General features: G+C 54.0%; 1 protein-coding gene across 2 annotated transcripts; it reads right to left on the reverse strand.

Moving 5' to 3' along the window:
• Nucleotides 1-12,771: 12,771 nt before the first annotated feature.
• Nucleotides 12,772-24,366, reverse strand: IGFBP4 (insulin like growth factor binding protein 4). 2 transcript variants are annotated; one of them, XR_006549463.1, is made up of 5 exons: nt 23,777-24,366; nt 17,139-17,244; nt 16,814-16,971; nt 15,911-16,045; nt 13,898-13,971 (listed from the first exon to the last, which is right to left on the reverse strand). XR_006549463.1 is itself a non-coding variant. In XM_006068628.4 (4 exons), the coding sequence occupies exons 1-4, from the start codon at nt 24,123-24,125 to the stop codon at nt 13,837-13,839; spliced, it is 777 nt and encodes a 258-aa protein (XP_006068690.3). In that variant the 5' UTR covers nt 24,126-24,359; the 3' UTR covers nt 12,772-13,836. The 2 variants fall into 2 exon arrangements, 1 of the variants encoding a protein (XP_006068690.3); XM_006068628.4 differs by lacking the exon at nt 17,139-17,244 and having other exon boundaries at nt 12,772-13,971; nt 23,777-24,359.
• Between the last annotated feature and the right edge of the window lie 71 nt (nt 24,367-24,437).

A 24,437-nucleotide genomic window follows, 5' to 3' on the forward strand; every position in this document is an offset into this window, starting at 1 on the left:
CACAGAGAGCCCCTCTCCCCCATATATCTGTGGATGCCTTGTAGCTCCCCTCATGGAAAATAAAGGGTCTGTCTTTGCACAAGAATTGGTCTGAGATATTCAGGGCTGTCCACTCAGAGATGGAAACCTGAACAAAAAAGGGGACCTGGCTGGGCCGGTGGCAGCTGGTCTGAGAGATAGCCACGTGTGCCACGCCACAGCCCCTGCCCGTGGCAGCACAGTCTCCACCAGCTCCCACTTCATAAACCTTTGCTTAAACTCTTTTGTGTCCCCCATGTGTCCGACACACCCGTTTTCCTTCTTCCCAACCTCTTTCCTGCCACTGTGGCAGGAAGATAGGAGGCCCGGGCTCTCTTGTGCATGCCAGGGCCTGAGGTGAGTACGTGTGACATCCCTGCCAGCTTCCAGGGTCTCACTCGGGCTCCCAAAGGGTGGGGAGAGGCAGGTGAAACAGGGACAGCTCAAGTCTGGAAGAATCCATGAATCCAGATGAGCCCCAAGCTGCCAGCCCAACCCTGGCGACCTGAACAATGGCCCATCATTCATCCTGGTTCTGCCTCCAGTCCTGGGGTAACGCCCCACTCCCAGCCCTCTCCAGGCCTGCTGCAGCTAGGGATTCAAGATGGGCAGGCCATAGCAAGTGGTATAAGAGGGGCTGCAGGGGCACCCCTTTCCTGCAGAGCCTTGGAAAGGGGCGAGCTGCTGGTTCTGCTCAGGCTATGTGACCAGTGGCAAAAGCTGCCTGGAGGAAGTGAAGAGACCTCCCAATGCACTTGAACCACCCACCATTGAGGATCCCCTGCCGCCCCTTCCACTGCCCAACTGCGGTTCCAGAAGGCCTCCTCTCAGCCCCTTCCCTGGCCACAGACTGAGTCTACGGGAGGTAACGACCTCTACTGCATTTATGTAGCTTATCTTTCCTCCAGGAGGATTTAATAGAGCACTTGACTTTTGCTGATGGGCAGAGCCGCCAGCCCAGCAAGAGCAGAAAGGAGGAGGGACAACCACCAAGGCAGGAATCGGGAAGGGAGGGGTCTTTATACCCAGGCGAGGATATCCAGGAGTTTCCTCTGCAGCAGGTTCCAGGCCTTGCAGTCCTGGGTCTTAAGCCTCCCCCAGTGTCATATCTCTCAATGTTCCATCCCACGCCATCACTTTCTCCTTGTTCTCTCTACACACATACACCATCCCTAATGGCCCCTTCCCAGTGTCTCTCTCCATCCTCACCTTTCTCCTCCTCATACTGTCAGCAGAGGTTCCTGTGCCAGATGCCCAGTGAGGCCAAACAAATCAAAACATTAGAGTTTGGAGCAAAGAAGGATTTACTGCAGGGCCGTGCAAGGAGATGGGTGCCTCATGCCCTAAAAAGCCCAGAGAGCCCTGAAGGGTCTCGGCAAAGCATTTTTAAAAGCTGTTTGAGCCAAGGGGGTCAGGGTATGTAATCAGTTCATGCACAAGTCTCCGATTGGCTGATGGTGAGGGAACAGGGTGATGTCACAAAGGTTAACTTTATCAGTCTTTAGGCTCCAGGAGGTCTGGCACTGTGTGCTCATAGTCATCAAGTAGTTAACATCTTCCGTCTGGTGGGGGGCTCCCACATCTGTAAACTTAGGAAGGGTACATCAAATACTGTTATCTAGGTACTTCAGAGAAGAGCTAAAGCAGAGATTAGGGAAGAAGGCCTGTTCTGGGACGGCCCCAGGGTCCTGCTCCATTTCAATGCCTTCTCCACCCACCCACACCCAAACCTGTCCTCTCCCTCTTTACAGAATAAGCCCTCCCTCTTACTTTTGTCCCATTCAATCCCCACTCCACTCTGTCTCACATGGCTGGACCCACAGCAAAGCCCAGCTGCTGCTGGAGTTGATGGGAAAGGAGGATGGCAGCCTCACCCCATGCCACTGACCATTTCTCAAAACCCAGATTCCCAAGTCCCCTGACCCGTGCCTCCACTCTGACTACTGAGCAAACTCCCCAGAGGGCTGAAACACCCTCAGCCCTATCTTATCTGACCAGCCACCTCCCCCATACTCATCTCTCCCAGGAGGCTCAAGCAGCTCCCTCTGCTCTTTTATCTTCATCCTCAACCACCCTACTCCCACCCCACTATCTGCCACCTTCTACTCCTGTTCTTAACTCTCATGCCATCCAATAGGCTGAGAGCTTAGAACCAGAGCAGGGCTTGGGGTGGGGGTGGGGGTTGCTAAAGGCCCCCAGCCTAGAAGTCAGTACCTTGAACTCATGCAGCAATGTCTCCTGGCTGCATGCTTTGCTCATGTGATCCAGGAAAGCAGATAAATATAATACTGTTATAATGGAGCTTATACGTGTCACACAAGGCTGGCAGGAAGGGTACAAATAGGAAAGATAAACTTTCCCTCTGGGGAGAATGAGGGCAATGTTACCAAGGTGGTAACAATTGAGTTAGGTCTTCAAGGATAAGTAGCTTAACAGCAAAGAAGAGGGGAACCCAACTTTTTCTGGGGTGGGGGGGTGTTCTATGTGCTAAGTGCAATGTGAAGCACATTATATATGTTTAATCCCATTTTACAGATTAGAAAACTGAGGCTCAGAAGGTTAACTTGCCCACATACACCCAGGTAGTAAATGGCAGAGAAACAAGATTCCAAACCTGTGCCCATTCCACTTACTGTGCACTCTCAGACAAGCAGATGGATGAATTTTGCATGAAGCACATGGGTATAAAAAGTACCATGTTTAATGAAGCACATAGGTATGAAAATATCATGTTTAATGTGGCTAAAATATACGGTACCCAAGGTAGTAGGTGAGAGAGGAAGCAAAGGAAAAAGGCAGGACCCAGATTATTAAAAGCCTTGGGTGCTAAGATGAAAATACCGAGGAATGAATACTTCTTGAATGAATGAATGAGTTTGAACTCAGGACCACTTACAGCTGTGTAAGTTGCATGATGCACAACTGCACACAGCAACCTGCTTGGACTTCCTCCTGTAGGTAATGGGAAGACAGCAGAGGCTTTTCAGCCAGGGAGTAACTGACCAGATTTGTAGGAAAAGGAAAAAGGATCTGAGGGTTGGGCAGGAATGCGTTGGGAAGAGGAAGCTGTGAAGACTTGGAGTTCAGGCCAGGAAAGGGAATGGGGCTGTCATGCCTGAGACAGGCTGGGACAGGCGCCTACTTGATCTGGGCCTGGGGCCTGGGTTCTCTCTGAGCTTGAAAGGACTGCGTGGGAAAGAGGGCTGAGGTGGGAGGGGAGGGCTTCCCTGCAGTGTTAGTCTGCCCAGACTATCATAAGAAAATACCATAGACTGGGTAGTTTGAGCAAAAGACATTTATTCTCGCACAGTTCTGGAGCCTGGAAGTGTGAGATCAGGGTTCCAGCATGGTCGGGTTCTGGTGAGGGCTCTCTTCTTGGCTTGCAGACAGCCACCTTCCTGCTGTATGCACATATAGCCTTAGTGCATTTTCCTCTTCTTATAAGACTACCCATCCTGTCAGATTAGGAGCCCACCCTTTGGCCTCAGTTAATTTCCTCAATTACCTCCTAAGAGTCCTGTCTCCAAATATAGTCACATTGGTGTCAGGGCTTCAACTGTGGGGACATAATTTAATCCATAGCACTCGTCCATACAGGGCCCTGCCCCAGCCATGTTCCCCATCTGCATAATCCCCTAGTCCTGGCCAGACTGGGGCTCTGAGCCCCAGCAAAGCAGACCCTCTTCTTCCTGAGTCTGTGACCCTGGAGCCAGCCAGGGGCTCATTTTCATAACTCCATTTCCTGGAAGGCGTCTCAGCCTTCACCTCTCCCCAGTCGAGTCTTGCCAAGGAGCAAGCTGAGCTTGGCTTGGAGCAGGTTGAGGATGCAGGGAGACCGCCAGGAGGAGGGAAGCAGAAATAGAGAAAGAGGAGGGGGCGGGAAAGGGAGAATGACACGCACTCATTCATTCACTGGATCACCAGATACTGTGCTGAGTGCCTACAGGAGCCATGCAGAAATAGGGGACCCCAGGTTGACTAGGAGGTGGGGGGAGGCCTGCATATGCCCCAGGAGAGAGGTCCCCTCCTCCATAGCATTCAGATTGGATGACCCATGAATACCGAGATCGGACGTAGCCTTTCCCTAGTTCACCCCACTCCTACCTGCGCACAAATGCACACACACCACTTCTCTCTTCTGCATCAAGAAATAGAAGCCTGGTGGTCAGGCAGATCTGGGTGGCAGGTCCCTTCTGCCACTAATTAGCTGCATGATTTAGGGCAAGTCATTTCTCTGGGCATCGATCCTTGGTTTCCTCAATTGTAATATGCCCCTCAAGATTGCCAGGAGAAATATCAACAACCTGAGATGTGCAGATGATACCACTCTAATGGCAGAAAGTGAAAAGGAACTAGAGAGTTTCTTGATGGGGGTGAAAGAGGAGAAAGGAAAAGCTGGTTTAAAACTCAACATTCAAAAACCTAAGATCATGACATCCAGTCCCATCACTTCATGGCAAGTAGAAGGGGGGAAAGTGGAAAAATTGATAGATTTTATCTTCTTGGACTCCAAAATCACTGTGGACAGTGACTTCAGCCATGAAATTAAAAGACGCTTGCACCTTGGAAGGAAAGCCATGACAAACTTAGTGTATTAAAAAGCAGAGACATCACTTGCCCACAAAGGCCCATCTGTATAGTCAAAGCTATGGTTTTTCCAGAGAGGTGTAAGGTGTTGGACCATAAAGAAGGCTAAGCACCAAAAAATTGTTACTTTCAAATGGTAGTGCTGGAGAAGACTCTTAAAAGTCCTTTGGACTGCAAGGAGATTAAACCAGTCAATCCGAAAGGAAATCAATCCTGAATATTCATTGGAAGGACTGAGGCTGAAGTTGAAGTTCCAATACTTTGGCCACCTGATGCGAAGAGCTGACTCATTGGAAAAGACCTGGATGCTGGGACAGATTGAGGGCAGGAAGAGAAGAGGGCGACTGAGGATGAGATGATGAGATGGCATCACCGACTCAGTGGACATGAATTTGAGCAAACTCCAAGAGATAGTGAAGGACAGGGGAGCCTGGCGTGCTACAGTCCATGGGGTTGCAAAGAGTCAGACACGACTTAGAGACTGAACAACAAAATACCCCACTCACAAAATTAGAGACACGCTGGACATGAATACACTTTGTAGCCTGTGAAGTACCAATGTCCTTTATAAGCTAATACTCCTATCAGCCTCTCATTGAGCACCTAATATGTTCTAAGGACCAGGCTGCTAGAACAGGAGGTCCAAGAAGAAAGAAACTCACTTGTTCACCATGATCCCCAGTACCTAAAATAGTGCCTGGCATACATCAGGCCTGCAATATTTGTTAGAAGCTTTGCCATCCATCACCTCATTTAGTCTTGACAGTAACACTTATGAGTACCATTATGGACCCTCTTGATGGATACAGAACTGTGGATTAGGAGATAAAGTCCATCCCAGGGTCCAATGTAATACATTTCCTCCTACGAGGGCTTCCCTTATAGCTCAGTTGGTAAAGAATCTGCCTGCAATGCAGGAGACCCAGGTTCAGTTCCTAAGTCAGGAGGATCCACTGGAGAAGGAAATGGCAACCCACTCCAGGATTCTTGCCTGGAGAATCCCCAGGGACAGAGGAGCCTGGCAGGCCACACCCCATGGGGTCACAAGAGTCAGATGCGACTGAGTGACTAAACCACCAATATAATAAATGGCAGAATGTGATTTAAGCCCAAGCAATTTTGACCCAAACCCATAGTGATGATGAGAATGATGACATCTGGAGTTTATTGAACCAGAGGTCATCAAGTCCAATCCCTTGCCTCCACCTACACCAGGTCTCTGCCAAACCCCCCTTCTCCTCATTCCACCCTAGTCCCTGTCCCACGCTGCTCAGGATGTTGCAAAAGTCACCTGTCCCTCTTCCGGCTTGAAAGGTGGCATATTTCCCTGTAATCTTCCTCCCAGAATCTTCTACCAGGATCTCCTTCCTTCCTCTGTATTGATAGCCCTTCCCCTTTCTGGAGCCTGAAGTCTCGCCTGCCCCCACTGGAAGATGGTGTGAAAAGAACACTGCCCTGGGTTCTAATCTGTCAGCTACCAGTTCATTTGGGCCTTCAGGCGAGCAAGCCATAGACCCATCTAGGCCTTGGTTTCCCATCTATGTAATGGGTGAACTGGAGAAGAGCTGGAAGGCCGCTCCCAGCTCTGGTCTTCTTGGGAAGGGCCTTTCTCAGCCATCAGGCTGGAGCCATCCCCTCTCCTCTCACCCACATCCCCACACACACCCCTCTCCCTTCACCCACATGCCCATATGTACCCCTCACTCCCTACCCACACCCCTTCCCAACCCATACCCCTATCCCCCCACCCACACACATACTCACACCTCTCTACCCCCAGCCACACACCTCACCCCCCTACCCATACCTCCACATGTACCCTTCTCCACCCCCACCCCCCCACAACCCCACAAGCCCACCCTTCTCCAGCCAGGAGATACTGCCCAGCTCTCCTTGAGGCTTCCTGTGTGGTCTTCCCCATCCCCTACCTCCCATCCTAGAACTTCCGAATCTACCTCTTGGGAACCCCTGTTCTCTCCCAGCTCCTAGCAGGCCGTCTCTCTACTTTAGGTTGTGCTGACCTCTCTTCCACTGCCAGTGCCCAGGGTCCCCAACAAGGCCACCATCATCAGCGAACACGACTGGAGGCTGGCCCTTCCCCAGCCTGCAAGGCCAGCTCCCCTCATTCCAGCCCCATGAAATCTCCCAAGCAGGGGTTTACAAGGTCTGTTTGCATTTTAAAGGCGACTTCCCCCACCCCACCCCACCCCTCAAAAAGAAAACTTTCCAAAACTTTTCAGGTCCGTTTACATTTTAATATAAACCCGTCTGGGCCTGTTGCCTGGGATTTAGCACTCAGCCCTAAATTCAAAATCTCTTCAGGAGAAGCTTTTTGCTTTTACCACAGTCCCTCCCTTAGGACTGGGCCGCCCAGGGCTTTTATAAGTGGGGGTGGTCACAGACCCCGGGAGCAGGAGTTCCAGGCTGGCCTGGCCTGACCCCTCACAAGGCCAGCGATCAGGCCAGGGTCACCGAACAGTCACATGTCACTTTGAATGAGAAGCCTTGAACTGAGGCTGAGAAATGAAGTTGGGAAACAGTTCAGCCAAAAGCAATTGGACTTTTTTTTTTTCTTATGTTTTTAGGGGGAAAAAACCTCTATTGTCCGACTAACCTTCCATGATGCTGGAAAATTGAATTTGTTTCCTGAGCAGTCTGGTCCAATTTCCCCTGGGTGGGGACGAGGACGGGCTCCCCTCCCTGCTGCTTCAACTTAGAAGCTTCTGGCTCTGCTTAGAGACCAGGACCCAGAAGGAAGACAGGGACCTTGAGCCCTGGACCTTCCAGACGGCAGCACTCACAACCCAAAACTTGATCTTTCCTCGGGAAGCTTCCACTCCAAGCCCTGCACGTCGGGGAAGCCTTTCCTGGATCTCAAGTTTCCTTGTCCTCACTATCTTAGCACCCTGGACTGCTGTCTTGGCCTGTCCCCCACCCACTGCAGCTCCGTGTCCCCAGCTCCCTCCGTCTCCAGGCTCTCAAGGCAAGTCCATAGAGGTACAGCTGTAAAGCATTTGCGCTGGCCGCCAGGCTGGCAGGGGAGCCATCTGCAGCCCGTAGGGTAGCTGCCAGGCCTGCAATGACGGGAACCCTGAGCCCCAGCCCTTCCCCCTCCCAACCCCCAGAGCAGGAACCTCACCGTCTATCAATGCCAAGGAGGCCAAAGGTGAGGGCCACTTGGGGCCACTCCAGGAGTCAGGGAACAGACATAGTTGGCCCCTATTTGGCCACCTGCAGCTGAGCCAAGCTTTGGGGGTGGGGATGGAGGGGCTTCATAAGTTCTAGGACTGACCCTATGCCTCAGTGAGAGACTTGTCCTCAGCAGGCCACCACCCCACACCATCCCCTGTGGGTAACAGAAAAGTTCCCAGGCCACTGGCTTGGAGAGGAGAGAGAAGGAAAGGACTGTCTCCCAGCCTCAGGGAGAAGGGCCCTCCTCACCTCCCTGTCCCCTTCGCCCATGCCCCCTCTCCCTCCTGGGGAAGGACGCTGAGTGAGTGGACTGCTGGCACAGGCCTCCGGCTACAGCAGACCCATCTGGTTCCAATCAGGAAAGTTGGTTCCCGGATCGTCAAGGGCACACAGGGGAGGGAGACCACAGCCTCATAACTGTGCACCCCGGCACCCCCCACAAAGTGCAGCCCCACCTCACCTCCCAGGGGACCCTCACACACAGCCACTGGAAGACTAGGTGAGGCAGGGGTTAGGGGGCCTGGGCCTACCTTTTCTTTTGTCTTTTTTTAAATACTCTTAATTTGACTTAGTTGTGGGGCTCAGGTTCAGTAGTAGCTGCATGCAGCCTGCGGGATCTTAGTTCCCCGACCAGGGATCAAAGCTGCGTCCCCGCATTGAAAGGCAGATTCTTAACCACTGGATCACCAGGAAAGTTCCCGAGCCTGCCTTTTCTTACCCAGTAGTCTAACCATACACCCCAAACCTACCATAATTAGGCAACTAGACCACAGAGGAGAGAAGGAAAACTGCAAGAAGGGGTTTGGAGGGAGGAGAAAGGGCTGCAAACACCAAGCAAGGGAGCCCTGGAAACCACCAGGTCCCAGCTGGATCTTATTACAAATGCAGACCAGAGGTCCTGAGAAGGAAGGCCAATAGAACCACTAACTGGACTTGGCTCTAAGCCCTATTCAGGCATTCTGCCCACAGGTCCTCACAGGAACTCTATAGATAGGAATCACCATCCCCATTTGACAGATGGGAAAACTGAGGCTCACAGCAATGTCTTACCTGCCCAATCTCACCAGGTGGATCAGTGACCAAGTCTGTCTGAGCCAGAGTCTGAGTACCAGGCTACCCTCCACAGAGCCAAGGCTGCCTCATTAGCCCAAGTCCCAGAATCCCATTTTTCCTTCCCTGCTGTCTCCAGGCTTGGACCAGGTAGGAGCTCAGTTCTGGAGAAATCTGTCCTCCCCACCCAGGGCCTGCTCTGGTTTCTGAACCTTTAACCACCCAGCTCCAACCTTTGTCTCCAGGCCCAGGATGAAAGAATAAAGCAGCCTCCCTGGTCATGGCTTGGTGCCAGAGTTCTCATACTGGCTCTGGATGACCCTGGCACCTGGGCCTCAACTTCCCCATCAACAATATGGACTGAGTTATCTGAAACTGGGTTGGACAGTGATACTGATTCCCCAGCCTCCATTCCTGTCATCCAGAACAAACCGAGAGGCTTCCCCCTTGGCTTGGGTGGTCTTTAGACGGTTCTGACCCCAATTTCAGAATTTAGAGCCAGCAAGGGGGCCAAGACAATGAGGGGACCCAGCCAGCCATGGAAGCTGCTAATCTCCATCTCTCCCTGAGGGGACTTCACTGCTGCCTCCACTGAAAGCAATTTGTCATGCCCTGAATTAAGTGATTCCAACAAGGGTTTAATTTCAGTTTAATGGCTCTGTTTTTATGTGTAATTAAATACCACTGCATGGCAAAAATATGTTGTTTGCACTTTGGAGACTGTGTAAGGGTCCAGGAAGCCAATCCCACTGGGTTTCCACTCCCCGGCTCCACCGGCCCCTCCCCTCGCCTAGCTGGAACAGTTCAGGTCAGAAGAAGGGGGCTGGGGGCCTGGAGAAGGGAGGGGGATGGTGAGGGGAGAGGTGGTCCTGGTGGCGCCTGCTCACTCTATTAGAGTATGTTTCTAATTATCTACAACACCCCACTTCTACTCCCTGACCTCAAGCCTCCCCAGCCTCTGAGACCTCAGACAAAAGGGGGACAGGTTACTCCACAGTGAGCATCTAATTAGACACCACGGTGGCTGGTATGATGGCTGCTTCCCCGTGCATGAATGTGTGTGTGTGTGTGTGTGCGCGTGCGTGTGTGTACCCGTGTGCCTCCATTGCCCCTCCTCCACTCATTGTTTCCTCACCCCCTTGAACATGCTTTCTTCCCATTGACCCTCTCCCCCAACTCACAAAGCACCCCCTTTCCTCTGCCCTTCCCTGGAACAACGCAGTATCCCAGCTACCAGCCTGCCTCCCAGATCCATTCAACCACATCATCTTGACTTTCTCTTCCGAGGTCAGAGGTCATATTGCCATAGGGGTCTGGAATGCAGAAGGAGTTTCTCTGGCCAGGAATGTTTCAGGGTCATTTGCCACACAGCCATAACCACCCCCCGCCCCGCCGCCCAGGAAGGGGGGCCCCTGAGCTGGAGCCCCAAGTCCTGCATGCCTCATAACATTCCTGGAGTAACTTGAAGGTGGAATCTGGCCCAGAGGGCAAAGGGGTTGGGACAAGCAGCGTTTTCCTGGAAGGAGTTGAAGAAATGGCTGTGTCTGGAACCTCAGAACCCTGATAAGAGAAGGGGCCAGGGGTCTTGGCCAGCTTTCCAGAGATTCCCCCACCTGAATCCAATACTGGAGTCAATCCACTTCTCCATTTTTTTTTGGTTCTCTACTCCCACCTTGCCTTCTTGGCAACGGAAAACCCAGCCCCCAACCTACAGCCAGACGTCGGGTCTTGATTTCCACTAAGGAGCCAGGAGTGAAGTGAAAGTCACTCAGTCATGTCTCTTCGAGACCCCGTGGACTGCCGGGAGCCTGCCAGGCTCCTCGGTACATGGAATTCTCCAGGCAAGAATACTGGAGTGGGTTGCCATGCCCTTCTCCAGGAGATCTTCCCCACCCTGGGATCAAACCCAGGTCTCTGGCATCGTGGGCGGATTCTTTACTGCCTGAGCCACCAGGGAAGCCCAAGGAGCTAGGAAATGGAAACCAAATGCCTGATACCAATCGGCATCAATGGGCTCACAGGTCCTCCACCCCTCTGCTCCAGACCACAGTGCCGGGAATGACATTTCTTAGGGAGGCAGGACAGAGAACTCAAGGACTTTGAAGTTATTCTAGGTATAGTGGCCCCACTGAGGTCCTCAGCACTCCCTCCCTTCCCACCTCTGCCAGGATGCTGATGCTCCTGTGGCAACTAGACTGACTGAGCATTCAAGGGGATTTACAGGTCACAGTGGGAGGGCCTGGGTGCAAACAGACCAGCAGTTCCTCTCTGGAGCCCGGTTCTCCCCACTGTGACACTGCCCAGGGCAGTTCACTTCCTCTGGCCTGGTAGTGGTAGAGGGTGTTCACATTGACACGCAGTTGCTTTTATTTCCTTCTTTTTTGACAACTAGCACCTGGCTCCCAGATCGTGGGGGCAGGAACCGGGGGTGGGGGTGGGGAATCTGCTGCGAGCTGTGGGAGTCCTGCTCCCGAAGTACACATCCTCTGTTCTCTGGAGCTAGACAGCGGCCCCCGCCCCCACCCCACCACCACAAGCCCTGCATTGATGACCACTAACGAGTGGGGGAGGGAAGTACACGCATACGCTGTGAATTTCACTCTGTCTCTTGGCATCACACACGTCCATACTGAGACTCACAGAGCCCGCACAGACACACCACACAAGTGTGCACCACGTCTATACACACGGTGCCTGGATACACGTATCCTGTAAAAGCCTACACTCTCACTCACACTTCGGATATCACTTTGCCATATGCACACACACACACATTATAAATACACTTATATCACAAAGGTACATCCCAGGCCACACGGGCAGCCACCTCCCAAGCAGACCCAGCACTTTCTTGGGAGGCCCATGAAAGGAAAAGGACCTCTTACCTCCCACTCCAAGGACGCAAGGGTAGAGCACTGGGAAGAGGGATTGCAGACAAGGGGGAATTTAAAGAGATGCCTTAAGGAAAGAGATACTCTCCCTCCATTTGGCTTAGGGACATAAAACTTCACTGTCAGCCCACACTTGCCTCCTCCCTCTGTATGCCTTGGCCTCGGCCCCAGAAGTAGGGGGCTCTATGAAGAGCAGCCCCCTGGCTGAAGGAGCGTTGCTTTGTTCTTTATCTCCTGCGGCAGGCAGCAGCTTGCGGTGCCTCGGGAAATCTAGATGGCTGTGGGATGCCGCCACCAAGGCAGAGCCAGAGAGATGAGGATCGCAGCCCCAGCCCTGAGATTCAGACAGCACAGGTGCCAGTGCATCGGGGCCAGGGAAACTGAGAAGCCTGGGAGCACCTCAAGAGGTCAAACACATGTACACACACACACTCCACAGAAGTGAGGGGTGACGACCTCTTCTGGGACACGACCAGGAATCCAGCGGTACCTCGTGGACACACATTCTAGGGCTGGCACTGAGAGCCCACAGCCCGGTGAGCCCAGGACAGTGAGATTAAAGATAACCAACCGCACTCCCAAACCCTCAGAATCAAACCTCAGTGCAGCCCCCAGTCAAGAATCCAGGCAGTCAGAGCTGTGGAATGAATTGGAGAGCTTATCCCCTTTCCCCAGCTTCAGGGCAGTCCCTCCCCCCACTAAATTGATAAATCAAATCCAGACACAAACCCGATCTGCCTGATGCCCTAGAAAATGCCCCCGCTTCACTCACCAACTGATCTCAGAAATAGCTCTGGCCCAGCAAGGCTGTCCCTGCTCGCTCCCTCCCTTCCGACGCCATTACTGACCCACCAGGAGTCTGTACACAGACAGCACAAACTTTGGGGACACAGCGGCCTCCCAGGAAGAGGCTGCAGGGAAGCGGAGGGTGAACTGGCTGACCCTTTGCAGTCCTTTTACCATCTAAGACAGCTCTCCCATCCCTAGTAATTCCGTCTCTTAGTTGTAAATAAATCAACCAAACACCATTGTCTAGGGTTTTTTTGGTTTTGTTCTGTTTTGTTAAAAAAAAAAAAAAAAGACAAGACATCATGGCCAACTGGTAGGTTCCTAAGTCTCTGTCCATCCAGTTGAGCCAGAAAATGCCCAGGGGTAGGGAAATATAGGGGAGGAAAATCCAGGGAAGGAGACATGGGGAGGAAGGCAGAGCCACAGACAGTGAGCCACTGAAGGATGGCGCCATCCTGTGACTTCCTGTCTGTGACCACAAACGGAGGAGGAAGGAGCACCCCGGATAAGTCCCTCACCTCCCAGCATGCCGATCCCTTTCTCCATCAGGCACATACATTCTTTCCTCCTACTCTGATTGCTCAGAGATGGGCCCCACCTCCCCAGCCCTCTGCAGGGCTTCCTCTGACCTCTTCCCTTCCCCAGAGCAGGGTCTCAGTTGCCAGGCAATCAAGCCAAGGTGGGCTTGCCCTTGCAGGTCCTTCCCGCTGGAAGGACCTGGGGAGGAGTAAAGGGGAGCCTGGCAGGTTTCAGTTTTGGGATTGGGTCTCAGTGGGTCTCCTGCTACCCCTCACCTTCCCTATGGTAGGGACTAGACCTTCTGTCTAGACTGAGGACAATGGTCAAGGTACATGTCTATTTTCCTCCCCGATTATGGAACTGGGACTTCTCTTCTCCCACAGACTTGGGCTCACCTTGCAGGAGGTGGCCCCACATATCTACATCAGAGGGAGTCAAGATGAGTCCCCAGGGCTGCAAACTAGAGCTGGCATGTAGTATGTGGTCAAGAAGTGTTTATAGATGGCTGAAGGGCTGAATGGATGAATGAATCCAGGATCAATATGGAAACATACCAGGGCTCTCTTGGGCTATCTAAGCCCATTGAGGACACCCCTAGGGTTTGGCTCACCCCAAGCGCATACCCAGGCTCATCAACACACACGCACACACACATACACACAGACACACCCCGAGGGAAACTTCTGGGCCAGAGGCAAAGCCAGGACTCAGACCTAGGCTCCAGGTCAGCTCTGCAGCCTCCAGGGAAGGGGGCAGCAGGGGGCACTGAGCCCCCTGCCTGCTGACAGGCTCACTCTCGGAAGCTGTCAGCCAACTGGTGGCAGTCCAGCTCCCCCTTCGGCTCCAGGCCCCCCGGAAGCTTCACTCCCGTCTTCCGGTCCACACACCAGCACTTGCCGCGCTGCCCGTCCAGGGCCGGGTGGCACTGCCAAGACAAGGGTACGAGAGGTCAGGTTCCCAGGCAGCCACCCCCAATCCCAGCCCAGCCCCCAGATCAGACAGTGGTTCCCAACTGGTCTCTGAGGGTGGAGGCTCCCTTGGGCATGAGTCCTCTGAGCTCCCTGGAGTGGAGCGAAGGTGGCCAAGAAGGAAAGGCCCAAAGAGTTTGGGAAGGCAGAGCCTTGAGGAAGTTCTGTAGACACCCTGGAGGGGAGACGGGATCCACAGAGCTGAAAGGAAAAGCTGAATGTGAAAGGCTAGGGCCCAGTCTCAAGTTTTGGGTTTGGGTTCTGATTGTGCTTTCGCTTGAGTTCTGACTGTGTTGAGGCTTCGAGAATAGGATTATGGTTAAGACTGTGATTATCCACACTGAAGTTAGGGTAGCATTAGGATAAGAGTTGCGGTCGAATTGGGAATTATGACTACAGTTTGAGTGGGGTGAGGCTGACAGCCCACGTCAGAAATGGAATTGGGACAGAGATAGAGGTCAAGGTCAGAACAAATAAAGCAGCCGGGCTAAACTTTGGGTCAGGCTTAGACAGGGGAGGGGGGAGGGGAGGAGTAAAGGTGTATTTCAGAATCAGGATTAGAGTTGAAGTGAAGGTTGTCTCAAGGGTCAGAACTGGCCAGATGATAAAGGATCAAGCGTCAGAATTTTCAGCAAATAAAAATGGGAAGGAAACACACAGAACTGTATAACACACAGGGTGAGCCCTAATGTAAACTATGGACTCTGGTTAATAACTAATAATCAATTTTAGTTCCCTGGCGATCCAGTGGTTAGGACTCGGCACGTTCCCTGCCAGGGGTCCAGATTCAATCCTAGGTCAGCAAACTAAGATCCCGAAAGCCATGTGGCTTGGCCAAAAAAAACAAAAGGAAAAAGAAAAATCGAGACAAGGATAAAATTGGTATTGGAACAAAGGCTGGAGAAAGGTTTGGCACTGATTTGGGGCGGGGGACCTTTCCGGTTCTCCACCATTGCACCCCACCTCATAACCTCCTCATGCCATCCTGGGGTGTGCAGACTCGGGGGCAGCCTTTCCCCTCCTAGCTAAGCCTCTTCTGGCCCAATGGCGGTCCACTTTGTGGATTCGCCTGTAGAGCATGAAGTGGGGGAATGTGTGTGCCCATGCCCACGAGGGCTGGAGGAGATCTAGGCTTCATCCAGCACGAGGCCACCCACTGCCCTGCCTAGATATGCCACCGCCCCAGGGGAGCCCAACTCTGACAGGCCAGACATGGAGCTGGAGCAGGTCCGCCTCACTGACCATCCCAGTTTCCTGGGGGCTTGTCAGAGGAACCCATGTTCCAAGGGTGTGAGGAGGCCTAGAGGTTTCTACATCCCTGTCTCCTCTCCTGCCCTCTCCTTCCTCTGCTCCACCTGAAGTCCTTCCCAGCTGTCAGGTCTGCCTTCCCCCCAGCTTGGCTGACCCCTAGGTCCTTTGCTAACTCAGCTTGGGGGAAGAGGCATGTTGAGTTTTCTCTACAACTCCTCAAGACCTAGCCCCTCCATTCCCAGATGACACCTCAGACATCCAGGGACAAAGGAAAACTACTCACAGGAATGAAGGTGGAGAGGGGGAGGGGTTGGGAGGCAGAGGCTGACAGGGTGCTAGGTCTGCCTCACAGATGGTGGCCACAGAGGCCATGGAAAGAGCCCTGGATGGGGAGGCAGGATGACTGGCCTGCCTTTAACTTGCCCTGTGACTCCGGGCTGCCCTCTGCCCCTCCCTGGGCCTCAGTCTACTCATCTGAGGGGGGAATAGGTAAAATGAACTGAGATCCTGAGTCTGAGGGTGGGGGTGATTTGGCAAGGGCCTAAGGGGTGAGCTTGGGGCCGGGGAGCCTCCCCCTTCCTGAGACTGCCATCCCAGACATCCCAGAGCTGAGGCCGGGCCGAGCCGGTGGAGATGGAGACGCACCTGCTTGGGGTGGAAGTTGCCGTTGCGGTCGCAGTTGGGGATGGGAATGATGTAAAGGTCTTCGTGGGTGCGGCTCTGTGAGGCGGCCAGCCGCTCCAGCGCCCGGTGCAGCTCACTCTGGCAGGAGCCCTGGGGCTGGAGGAGGGGAAGATGAGACTGTTTAGCAGGAGCGGAAGAGGCAGGGGGACCAGGGCTGAGGGTCGGATCAGGACTGCAGGCTCTGAAAGGAGGGTTCAGGCCTGGTGGCCAAGCAGGCCTCCAGTGAGATGAAAGGAGGGGCTCGGGTTCAGGGGATCCTGGCGGGCAGGACAGGGGGACATTTAGGAGAGGATCTCGAGCCAAAAAGCTTCTAAAAAGGAGGGGTGTGACGTGAAGGGACCTAGTGGGGAAAGGAAATCTATGGAGAAGGACAGGAAGGGGATGATGTCTAAACAAGACGGAAGGATGAAATCATATAATTAACAACTTGTAAGACCCAGGCACGGATCCATCAGAACCACCCATCAGAAAAGACATTAGCCAGATCCTGGATCAAGGTCCCAAGGCTCCCTACTATGGCCAGCCTGAACTCTCGAGTTACTGAGAAGCTCTGGGGTAAGGAATCCAGGGGAAGAGCCAAGCAACATCAGGGGGCTTGGGGCAACTGCTATTCACCAACCAGTGTGGTGTGTCTCAGTATTTAACAGTAACTTCAACTGTCCCCAGTGTCTAGAACTGCTGAGCCGGAAAGGAATTTCAGCAGGAGGGAGGACTTTTTTCTGGGTCCTGATGATGCGCACAGGGTACACAGAGAAGACAGCCAAAGAATGCTTGCTGAACGGACACTGTCGGGACCTGGTGGTGGCGGTGGTGAGGGTGGTGGTGTGTGCCTATGCACGTGCACATTTGATCAGTGGTCCTCACCACAGGCCGGGCTTCCTCTCGGGGTGCCCCGATGACCTTCATCTTGCCCCCACTGGTGCTCCGGTCTCGAATTTTGGCCAAGTGCTTCTGCAGGCACTTGCGGTCGTGGGCGCTGCAGGGGCTGAAGCTGTTGTTGGGGTGGTCGCCCTCGTCCTTGTCTGCAGTCAGGCCAAGACGGGGAGAGGTCAGTGCTTATAAAGGGCAAGACAGCAGAGCAACCCGACTTCCCATCTGCATTCTCCTCCTTGGGAAGTCTCCAGCCTGGTGCTGGAAGAACCAGGGGAGGAGCAGGGGGTCTGGGGGTAGGAAGAAATGAAAGCAGCACCTTGGTTTCCTCCCCGCTCCCCTGGATCTTCTCAGGATAATATTCCTCTTGGAGTCCTTGATTTTTCCTTCACTCCACCCAGTCCAGTCCTCAGATGAGTCACCAGCTGCAGCGGCCCAAACAGCAGGAGGGTCCCCTGGGCCTTGCAGGGAGGTCTGAGGCAGGCCAAGGGCCCCACATTCATGTCCCCTTCCATTCAGCTCTCCCTACCATCCCCCTTCTCCGTCTGCTCTTTCTTCCTGTCTCCTTTCCTGCTCCTTTCAGCATCTGGCTGAGCCAGCCAGGGGTTCCCCAGGGCTGTCAGTTCTGCTGACCCTCTTCCAAATGGCCAGAATCAAAGTTTCCATGAGTGATGAGAAACGTGGCCCAAAAGCTCTCTCCATTGGCTGGAGAGGAGAAGTGGGAGTGGGTGTGTGTGCTTGCATGTGAAAAGTGTGTGCGTGTGTGTGTGCGAAAGACACTGTGTGGCCCCCTAGGACCAAAAGAACACCCTTGCACATTCCTGCAGCTCCCCACCCCACCACTCCAAAGTCTCCCATCCTTAGATTTCAGACCTCATCCAAAGTGCGTATCAGCTGCCTAGAGCCAGGGCACTGGGGACCTGGAGATGGGGGTGGGCTGGACCACCACCCTCTCCTTGGGATCTCTTAAAGGCTCTATCTGAACTCAAGAAAAAAACCCATCCAGAAGTCCCAGAACTGTAACCTCTGCTACTCCATCCTGGCAGCCAAAACCAGAACGCAGAGCTGAGCTGGAGGAAGAGGTCTCAAGATCTCTCTGCGCATCAGGGCCACCTCTGAAATGCTCAGGCTTGGCAGCTTGCTGCCGGCCCGAGTGCAAAGCCCCTGCCAGCATTCCAGATGTTGGCAGCCGGACAGAAGGTTACATCTGGTTTGCGTCAGGATTTTTTTTTTCCTGAGGAGTTAGCAGGTTCCTCCATGCATGGCAGCAGTCCCAGAGCTGCCTTGGGGTCAAATTGTATTTTTCTGCTGAGCCAAAGTTAGTTGGAGGGGGCGGGGGTTAGTTCTCTTCTTATTCTCCTAGTTCTGGGGGTGTGGGGGATGAAGCACATAGATAAAGAGAAGCCAGACACGGAGGAATCTAGACCCCCAAAAAGTCTGTGTCAAGATTCCACACCAAAGGTTATTTATAAAGTTGAGTCACCAAGGATGGGAAAAGGTTTTGTCACGGGTGCAGGGCTGGCTTAGAGAAAAGAACCAGAGGGAAGGAATAAATGGAGCAGAGAGATATAATCCTTCCTTCTACGTATTTAACATCTCAAGAAGGACAGTCTGTTGGGGACTTCTATCCCAAAAGATGACAACAAGTTTCCAAAGGTCAACCAAGGAGAAACCTTGAAGACAAAGACCAACAAAGACTTCCCAGCCGGTGTGGGCAGCAGAAGAAGGGGCTGGTCAATTTCAGAAGACCAGGATTGTGCAAAGGGGCCCATAAGAAGTCAGACTCCAAGCCCTCAGCCAGGAACCAGAGAGAAGATCTGAGATCCAGGCTCCTCCCTGAAGACCCTCCCAAGGAACTTTCTGGCCAAGAAGGCCCAGGTTGGCCAGTGACCCCCCACACACACACCACGCTCATCTTGCACAAAGCCACAAGACTTGTGGATGGACTCAGCTTCGCGGGGGTTTAGGCTGGAGCTGACGATCAGAAAGAAAGGAAATAGAAGACTGGAAAAAATTGAAACCAAATCTTGGAACCACAGGGGCTAAGCTGAGGTGGGAACAAAGGGGCCACCGCTCTACCTGGAAAGGCTGGAAGAATCCCAGGGGTCATTTGCCACAGCCCAAGAGTACCTCGACGGCCCCGTTTGACCTGGAGACATTTCGCTGTCTTTCCTTTGAGTTTGCTTTCTTTTCATGACCATAAAAGAAAGCACAGTTGTGCACAGTGACACTTGTGCCTCTTGATAAGTGGCCAGATGTTTTTTAGGTTCCCTAGGAAGAGTTTTTCTAATGCAGGGGGCTGCCTCAGGAGGTAGAGAGCTCTCTGACCTGGAGGTGGGGCGAGTAAGGGTGGCAAAGGCCTCAAGGACCCGGAAAGATCTGCAGTAGAGGTCTGACTACTTTCCAACATTGTGTTCCCATAAGTTGAAGTTCACACAAACACTCAGGGGATTATTAAAGGATATTTGGAATGTTTATCCCCTAACTTAAGAAGCACCATTAAGGAGAACAACTGGGTCCGCTCACTGAACCCTGGGGCTGCGTGAGGCATAGGGTGAGCCTGGAACATAGCTCTTGTTTTGTGTTGGCAGGCCCCCATCACATGGCAGGGAGGGGGACGTTATCTGGGGAAAGCTGAGCAGGCTGCCTGCCTGGCCTCCCCCTTCTTGGTTCCCCACTGCCCAGCTCACTTAGCCGTTTAGAGTAGAACCCAGCAGACGGGGAGAGTGGCTCCATACTGCCTCTCGCAGGGACATGGGTACACAGCATGTCCCTATCTGCCAGCAGACAGAGGCTGGGATTCAAGGATTACAAACACACACAAACAATCACGTGTCCAGACACACACTGGTCCACACGTGCACACCCACATGCGCCCTGGCGCCCTGACCCTGCCCCTGGGCAGAGCACATTGACTATCCTGGCAGTTGACTTTCCACTTAATCTGTAACTTTTCATTGTCCAGCCTTGTTTCACTGGCAGACTGAGTCCCCACCCCAGGATCCACCCCAGGCACTAGGTTTAGGAGGGCAAAGTTCGTAGCCTTGAGTCTCTAAAATAAAAAAACTCATCTTCCCACCTCTACAACCTGCTAAATGCTTGCTACTTACTTCCCTGCTCACCCAGGAGGTCAGCCACATCATGCTGCTCACCTAGGTGGTGCTTCTGGAAAAACCATGATCCTGGTGGGTTTCCCTCTGAGCAGGAGCCAGAGTCAGACCTTCCCCCTCACTTCCCCAACAAAGGTCAGACTCCCTACGTCTGAAAGGTCTGTTTGGGAGGTGGGGCTTCCCAGGTAGGCTGGGTCACCTCATCCGGCCCTGCTGAAGTAGGCCAATGACATCCCACCACAGGGTAAACATGGTCTCTGCTCCAGCCACAGAGGAAGGGCAGGCACCCAGAGAAAGAAGAGGCTCCACAGCTTTGGCACCAGTGACTGCAAAGTTCATGGTCAAAGCTAGAGGATTTCCTCTTTCTTGCTGCCCAATTTCATCCCCATGATTTCTCCTCCACTCCAGCCCACACCCAGCTCAAGATGCCTAGGGCGAGGCTCTGACGTAGGTGGGCCCAGCCACCTAGACATGAGCTGGAGGGTCACCCACCTGCCCTGCAAGAAAGGCCTGGACTCTCACTGGAGAAGCCAAGATCCCCCTGCCAGGTACCAGGCCTTTCTCTGAGGTCTGGTTCAAGTTGGGGCCCCCCCTCACCCTTGTGCCATGGCTGCTGGCCTCAAAGTGTCAGATAAGGACAGCTGGCCCCTCCACCCTACCCGCTCCCTCCACTCCTCTGCATGTCCCTCAGCTTTGCTCACTTGCCCCATTGTCCCCTAAAGCCCTAGCATCATGTGAGAAGCTAAGCTTCAACTTAAATCCATTTGGTTTCCTGTTCATCACCAAGCTCTCATTGCTCCAACATTGAGCTCTTACTCCATGCCAGATGCCCCAAGCCTACAAGTTGGGTCCTGTTGTCCCCACTTTTTACACATGAGGAAATGAAGCAGAATGGCTGGAGGAAAGGAGAAGAACATATCTCTGTAGCTCCTATGTCTTTAAATGGAAAGGCTCCTGATACCCAAAGCACCAATAATTCTGACTTTGCCAAAACTGAAGAAAAAATGTTAAGCAGCCATGCTCCTCCTTCTCCCCTCCCCCAAGGCATAGAATTTCTGGGAAGGCCCTGTTCCCATGACGTGACTGGATTCCCAGTATTGAAGTAGGGGGGACAATATTTGCTGTGTCGACTAAAAATTAACCCAGCCTGCATGTTCCCTAACGCTGTCCCAGAGGGACCCAGGGCACAGCTTCGGATCACCCCAGTCCAAACACTAATCTTCCCACCATCCCCTCCCCTAGACTCCACAAGTCAAGGGTCAGTACTCTGAATCAGGATCATGAATTTCTGAGGCAGGTGTCCCCACTCCGCCCTCACCGCTAGTGGCCTGGCTCAAAAAGCTGGGACAGGGGGTCATGGCACAGGATGGAGGCAGGGGAGCATGGAGAGGGATGTGGGGAGACCTGCCCCCCTGAGCAAAGAGTCAGCCTCCGGACCACAGCAGACCAAGGGAGGAGGCTGCCCTCCCCCAGTCACCTGCTGAAGCTCAGCCCCAAGAGGAACAGGCAGGAAGAAAAGTTCAACTGATACCTCTGCCAAAACCCAGGCAAGAAAGTCAAAGCCTTGGGACATAACAGGGACAGTGGCCTATTGACAGTGGAAGGCTCAGGAGGACAGCAGGGAGAGGGACCAAGCTCGGGCCTCCAGATCTCACCAGACACCCTGCAGGGTTGCCACACAACCCTAGGGGGCGCCTTTCACATGGTGTGGTATGGCCTGGGCTGGGGCAGGGGTACTTCTGGGATGACTGGGAGGTAAAAAGTCAAGGACACAGCTTACTGAGTGGGGACCTAGTGCCCCAGGGTCCCCTCACCTCCCCTTTCCCTCTCCTGATTTCTGCCTGCCCTGCAAGGATGGAGGCCAAGGCAAGGAGAGAAGCAGGAGAGGGGTTGAGAGACCCGGGCCCTATAATCTAAAGAGGACCTAAAGCTGCCTGTCGAGGCTGGTGGATATGATGTCCACAGGGCACTCACAATCTGTTCACGCCATGCCTCCCCAAATCTCCTAGGGGAACAGTTTTCTGCACTACGGGATGGGCTGTTCCTACCTAGCCAGGAAAGAAGGGGCTGAGGGCTCTTCTCTTCAGCCTCAGGTTCAAGTTGGTGAGAGAGGAGGGGCTCACCAGCCTAATCTGCGGCCAGACACCCGCTGGCGGGTGGAGGATGAAGATGCAAAGGGAAAGTGGACCTGTTGTACCCAGGGAGCCCAAGAGCTCAGCCCTCACTCCCAGTATGGTCTGGCACCAGAACCCCTCCTCCCCACTGGCACTGGCATCTGTACCCCAGGATCAGCGACTTACACCCCAAGACTCCCCCCCACGGCTTCCCAGATGTGCTGGGTGCCAGGCTGGCATTTCTCCTAGAATGTTTTCTGCTGACCTATCTCTCACTGCCCAAGAGCAGGAAGGGCAGAGAGGCCCGAGGCCCAGACCCCTGGGGTCCACCTCCTTCCTGTTTTCCCTGCATCCTGCTCTCCTCTGGCTAACAAGCTGCAGAGGATTGAGGAAGTGGAGCGGCCTGGGACCCAGGGCAGGAAGCTTGGGGCCGCAGTCCCAGCATCCGGACTGCAACAATGGAAGCTTCAAGTACCAGGAAAAGAGACAGACACTGACAGAGGCACCGGGAGAGCAAAACAAAGTCAGAGAGGGAACAAGAAACAGAGGCGGAGGGAGAGAATGGCAGACAGAGGTTCCAAAAGTAACAGAGAAAGACAGGAACAGAGACAGAGAGAGAAACGGTGACAGAGACAAGAGAAAGGGCAACAGAAAGAGACTGAGATGAAAGTGAGCGAAGCAGAGCAACAAAAACAGGAAAAGGAATAAGATAAGGAGAAAGACGCTGATAACAGACAGGAGATAGTGATGAAAGGAGAATTTGAGAATATTGTTAGTGAAACTAGAGGTTGAGAGACGCATCAGGAAAGAACAAAAGAATAAGAGGAAGAAGGAGAGAGACTGAGAAAGGTTATTAGAAGAAACTGAAAGTCTCACCGAGATATAGAAAAAGAGAAAGTGTAAGAATGAGGGCCTTCTAAACCTCTCTGGAGAGGGCCTTCTAAACCTCTCTCTATCTTGATCTCGCTCTCCCCACGCCCGCCCCCCCACCCTGACCTTCCATCCCTGCTCCCTATCCCGTTAGGTTTCTGCAGCTCTGGGCTGAGAACCAAGACTTGCGTCTCTTCTGCCACCTCAGATGGCACCTGCCAGGAGCAAGAAGCAGGGTGCCTGTGTACTAGGGCAGGAGGAGACCCCTGTCTTCCCAATACCTCTCAAAAAGCTAGGCGAGCTGGCCTGGGACTTTGGGGAAGGGCTACTCTGATGCCCCCTCACCACCAAAACCTCTCTAATTTGCATGTCCCGCTCCATCCCACGTCAATGTCAAAAGTCCAAGCCCAGGGTTCTCAGACTCCTGGGGCTTCAGCTGAGTCCAGAGTGAGGGAAGGTCACTGGATCAGGAACAGAAAGTCTCCAGGCCACCATCCCCATCCCCCAGGTATCTGGCCCCTCACTTGCAGGCAGCAGCTGCTGGCTGGACCAGGTCACCTAACTTTCCACCCTTATAGCAGCAGCCAGGACTACCATTGAGACTCTCTTCCCAAATAGGTACCCTTCAGATGGAGAAATGGCACAGAATCCTCCTCTGTGATGGTGGCAACAGGCTGCCCGAGGACTTGATAGCAGTTTCCTTGGCTGACCCTGTCCCATGCCAGTCGGGCCCTGCCACGTACCTGTCTTCTGCTCAACTCACAGAGGATTTTCAAGAGCCTTCCGGGCCAACCCGAATGGGAAAGGGGGCTTCTGGGAGGGCAGGACCCCAGGGAGGGCATGCAAGGGCAGGGGCACCTTACCAGAGGGCTGCAGGCTTTCCTGGATGGCCTCGATCTCTGCCAGCTCCATGCACACGCCTTGTCCGTGCACCAGCGTGTGCAGGGGCTTCTCCACGCCCCGGGGCGGGTAGCAGCGCAGGCCGGAGCCGCAGCGGGGGGTGTACACCCCACAGGGCATCCCTTTGCCCAGGGCGCAAGTGGCGCAACAGCCGCAGCCGGGCTCTCGCACCAGCTCCTCGCAGCCCACGGGGGGGCGGCAGCGCGCCAGCTTCTCCTCGGAGCAGGGCGGGCAGTGGATGGCTTCGTCGCCCAGGCTCGGCCCGGGCCCGGCGGCCAGCAGCAGCGCGGCCACGAGGCAGAGGGACAGCATGACCGGACGGGGACGGGGCGCGGGCTGGCAGCCGGAGACACACAGGGGCAGCGCCCGGCGCGCCTGGAGGACCCGACTCGGAGGACGCGGGGACACGCGGTGGCCCCCGCTGGCGGACAAGGACGGAGCCGAGGAAGTTAGCAAGCTGGCCGGAGGGGAGAGAGCCTGGCCGCCGAGGCGCTGCGCCGCATCCTCGGCCCGGCCCAGGCGGCGGGCGGTGGGGGGGCAGGGGGCTGAGCGGCTGCCCGGGACCGGCTCCCCCGGACTTTATACGGGGCCCTGGCCACACCCCCAGCGCCGTCCCAGTGGTGG

The sequence above is a fragment of the Bubalus bubalis genome, chromosome 3, assembly GCF_019923935.1.
Source record: "Bubalus bubalis isolate 160015118507 breed Murrah chromosome 3, NDDB_SH_1, whole genome shotgun sequence".
In the NCBI taxonomy this organism is placed as follows: domain Eukaryota; kingdom Metazoa; phylum Chordata; class Mammalia; order Artiodactyla; family Bovidae; genus Bubalus; species Bubalus bubalis.

What these genes read in the sequence shown, in the direction of transcription:
- IGFBP4 (XM_006068628.4), bottom strand. Translation starts at nt 24,125, where the DNA reads ATGCTGTCCCTCTGCCTCGTGGCCGCGCTGCTGCTGGCCGCCGGGCCC. An exon ending in GGAAAGCCTGCAGCCCTCTG is followed by an intron (nt 16,972 to 23,776) that starts GTAAGGTGCCCC and finishes GCCTGACTGCAG; the next exon opens with ACAAGGACGAGGGCGACCAC. An exon ending in GCAACTTCCACCCCAAGCAG is followed by an intron (nt 13,972 to 15,910) that starts GTGCGTCTCCAT and finishes TTGTCTTGGCAG; the next exon opens with TGCCACCCGGCCCTGGACGG.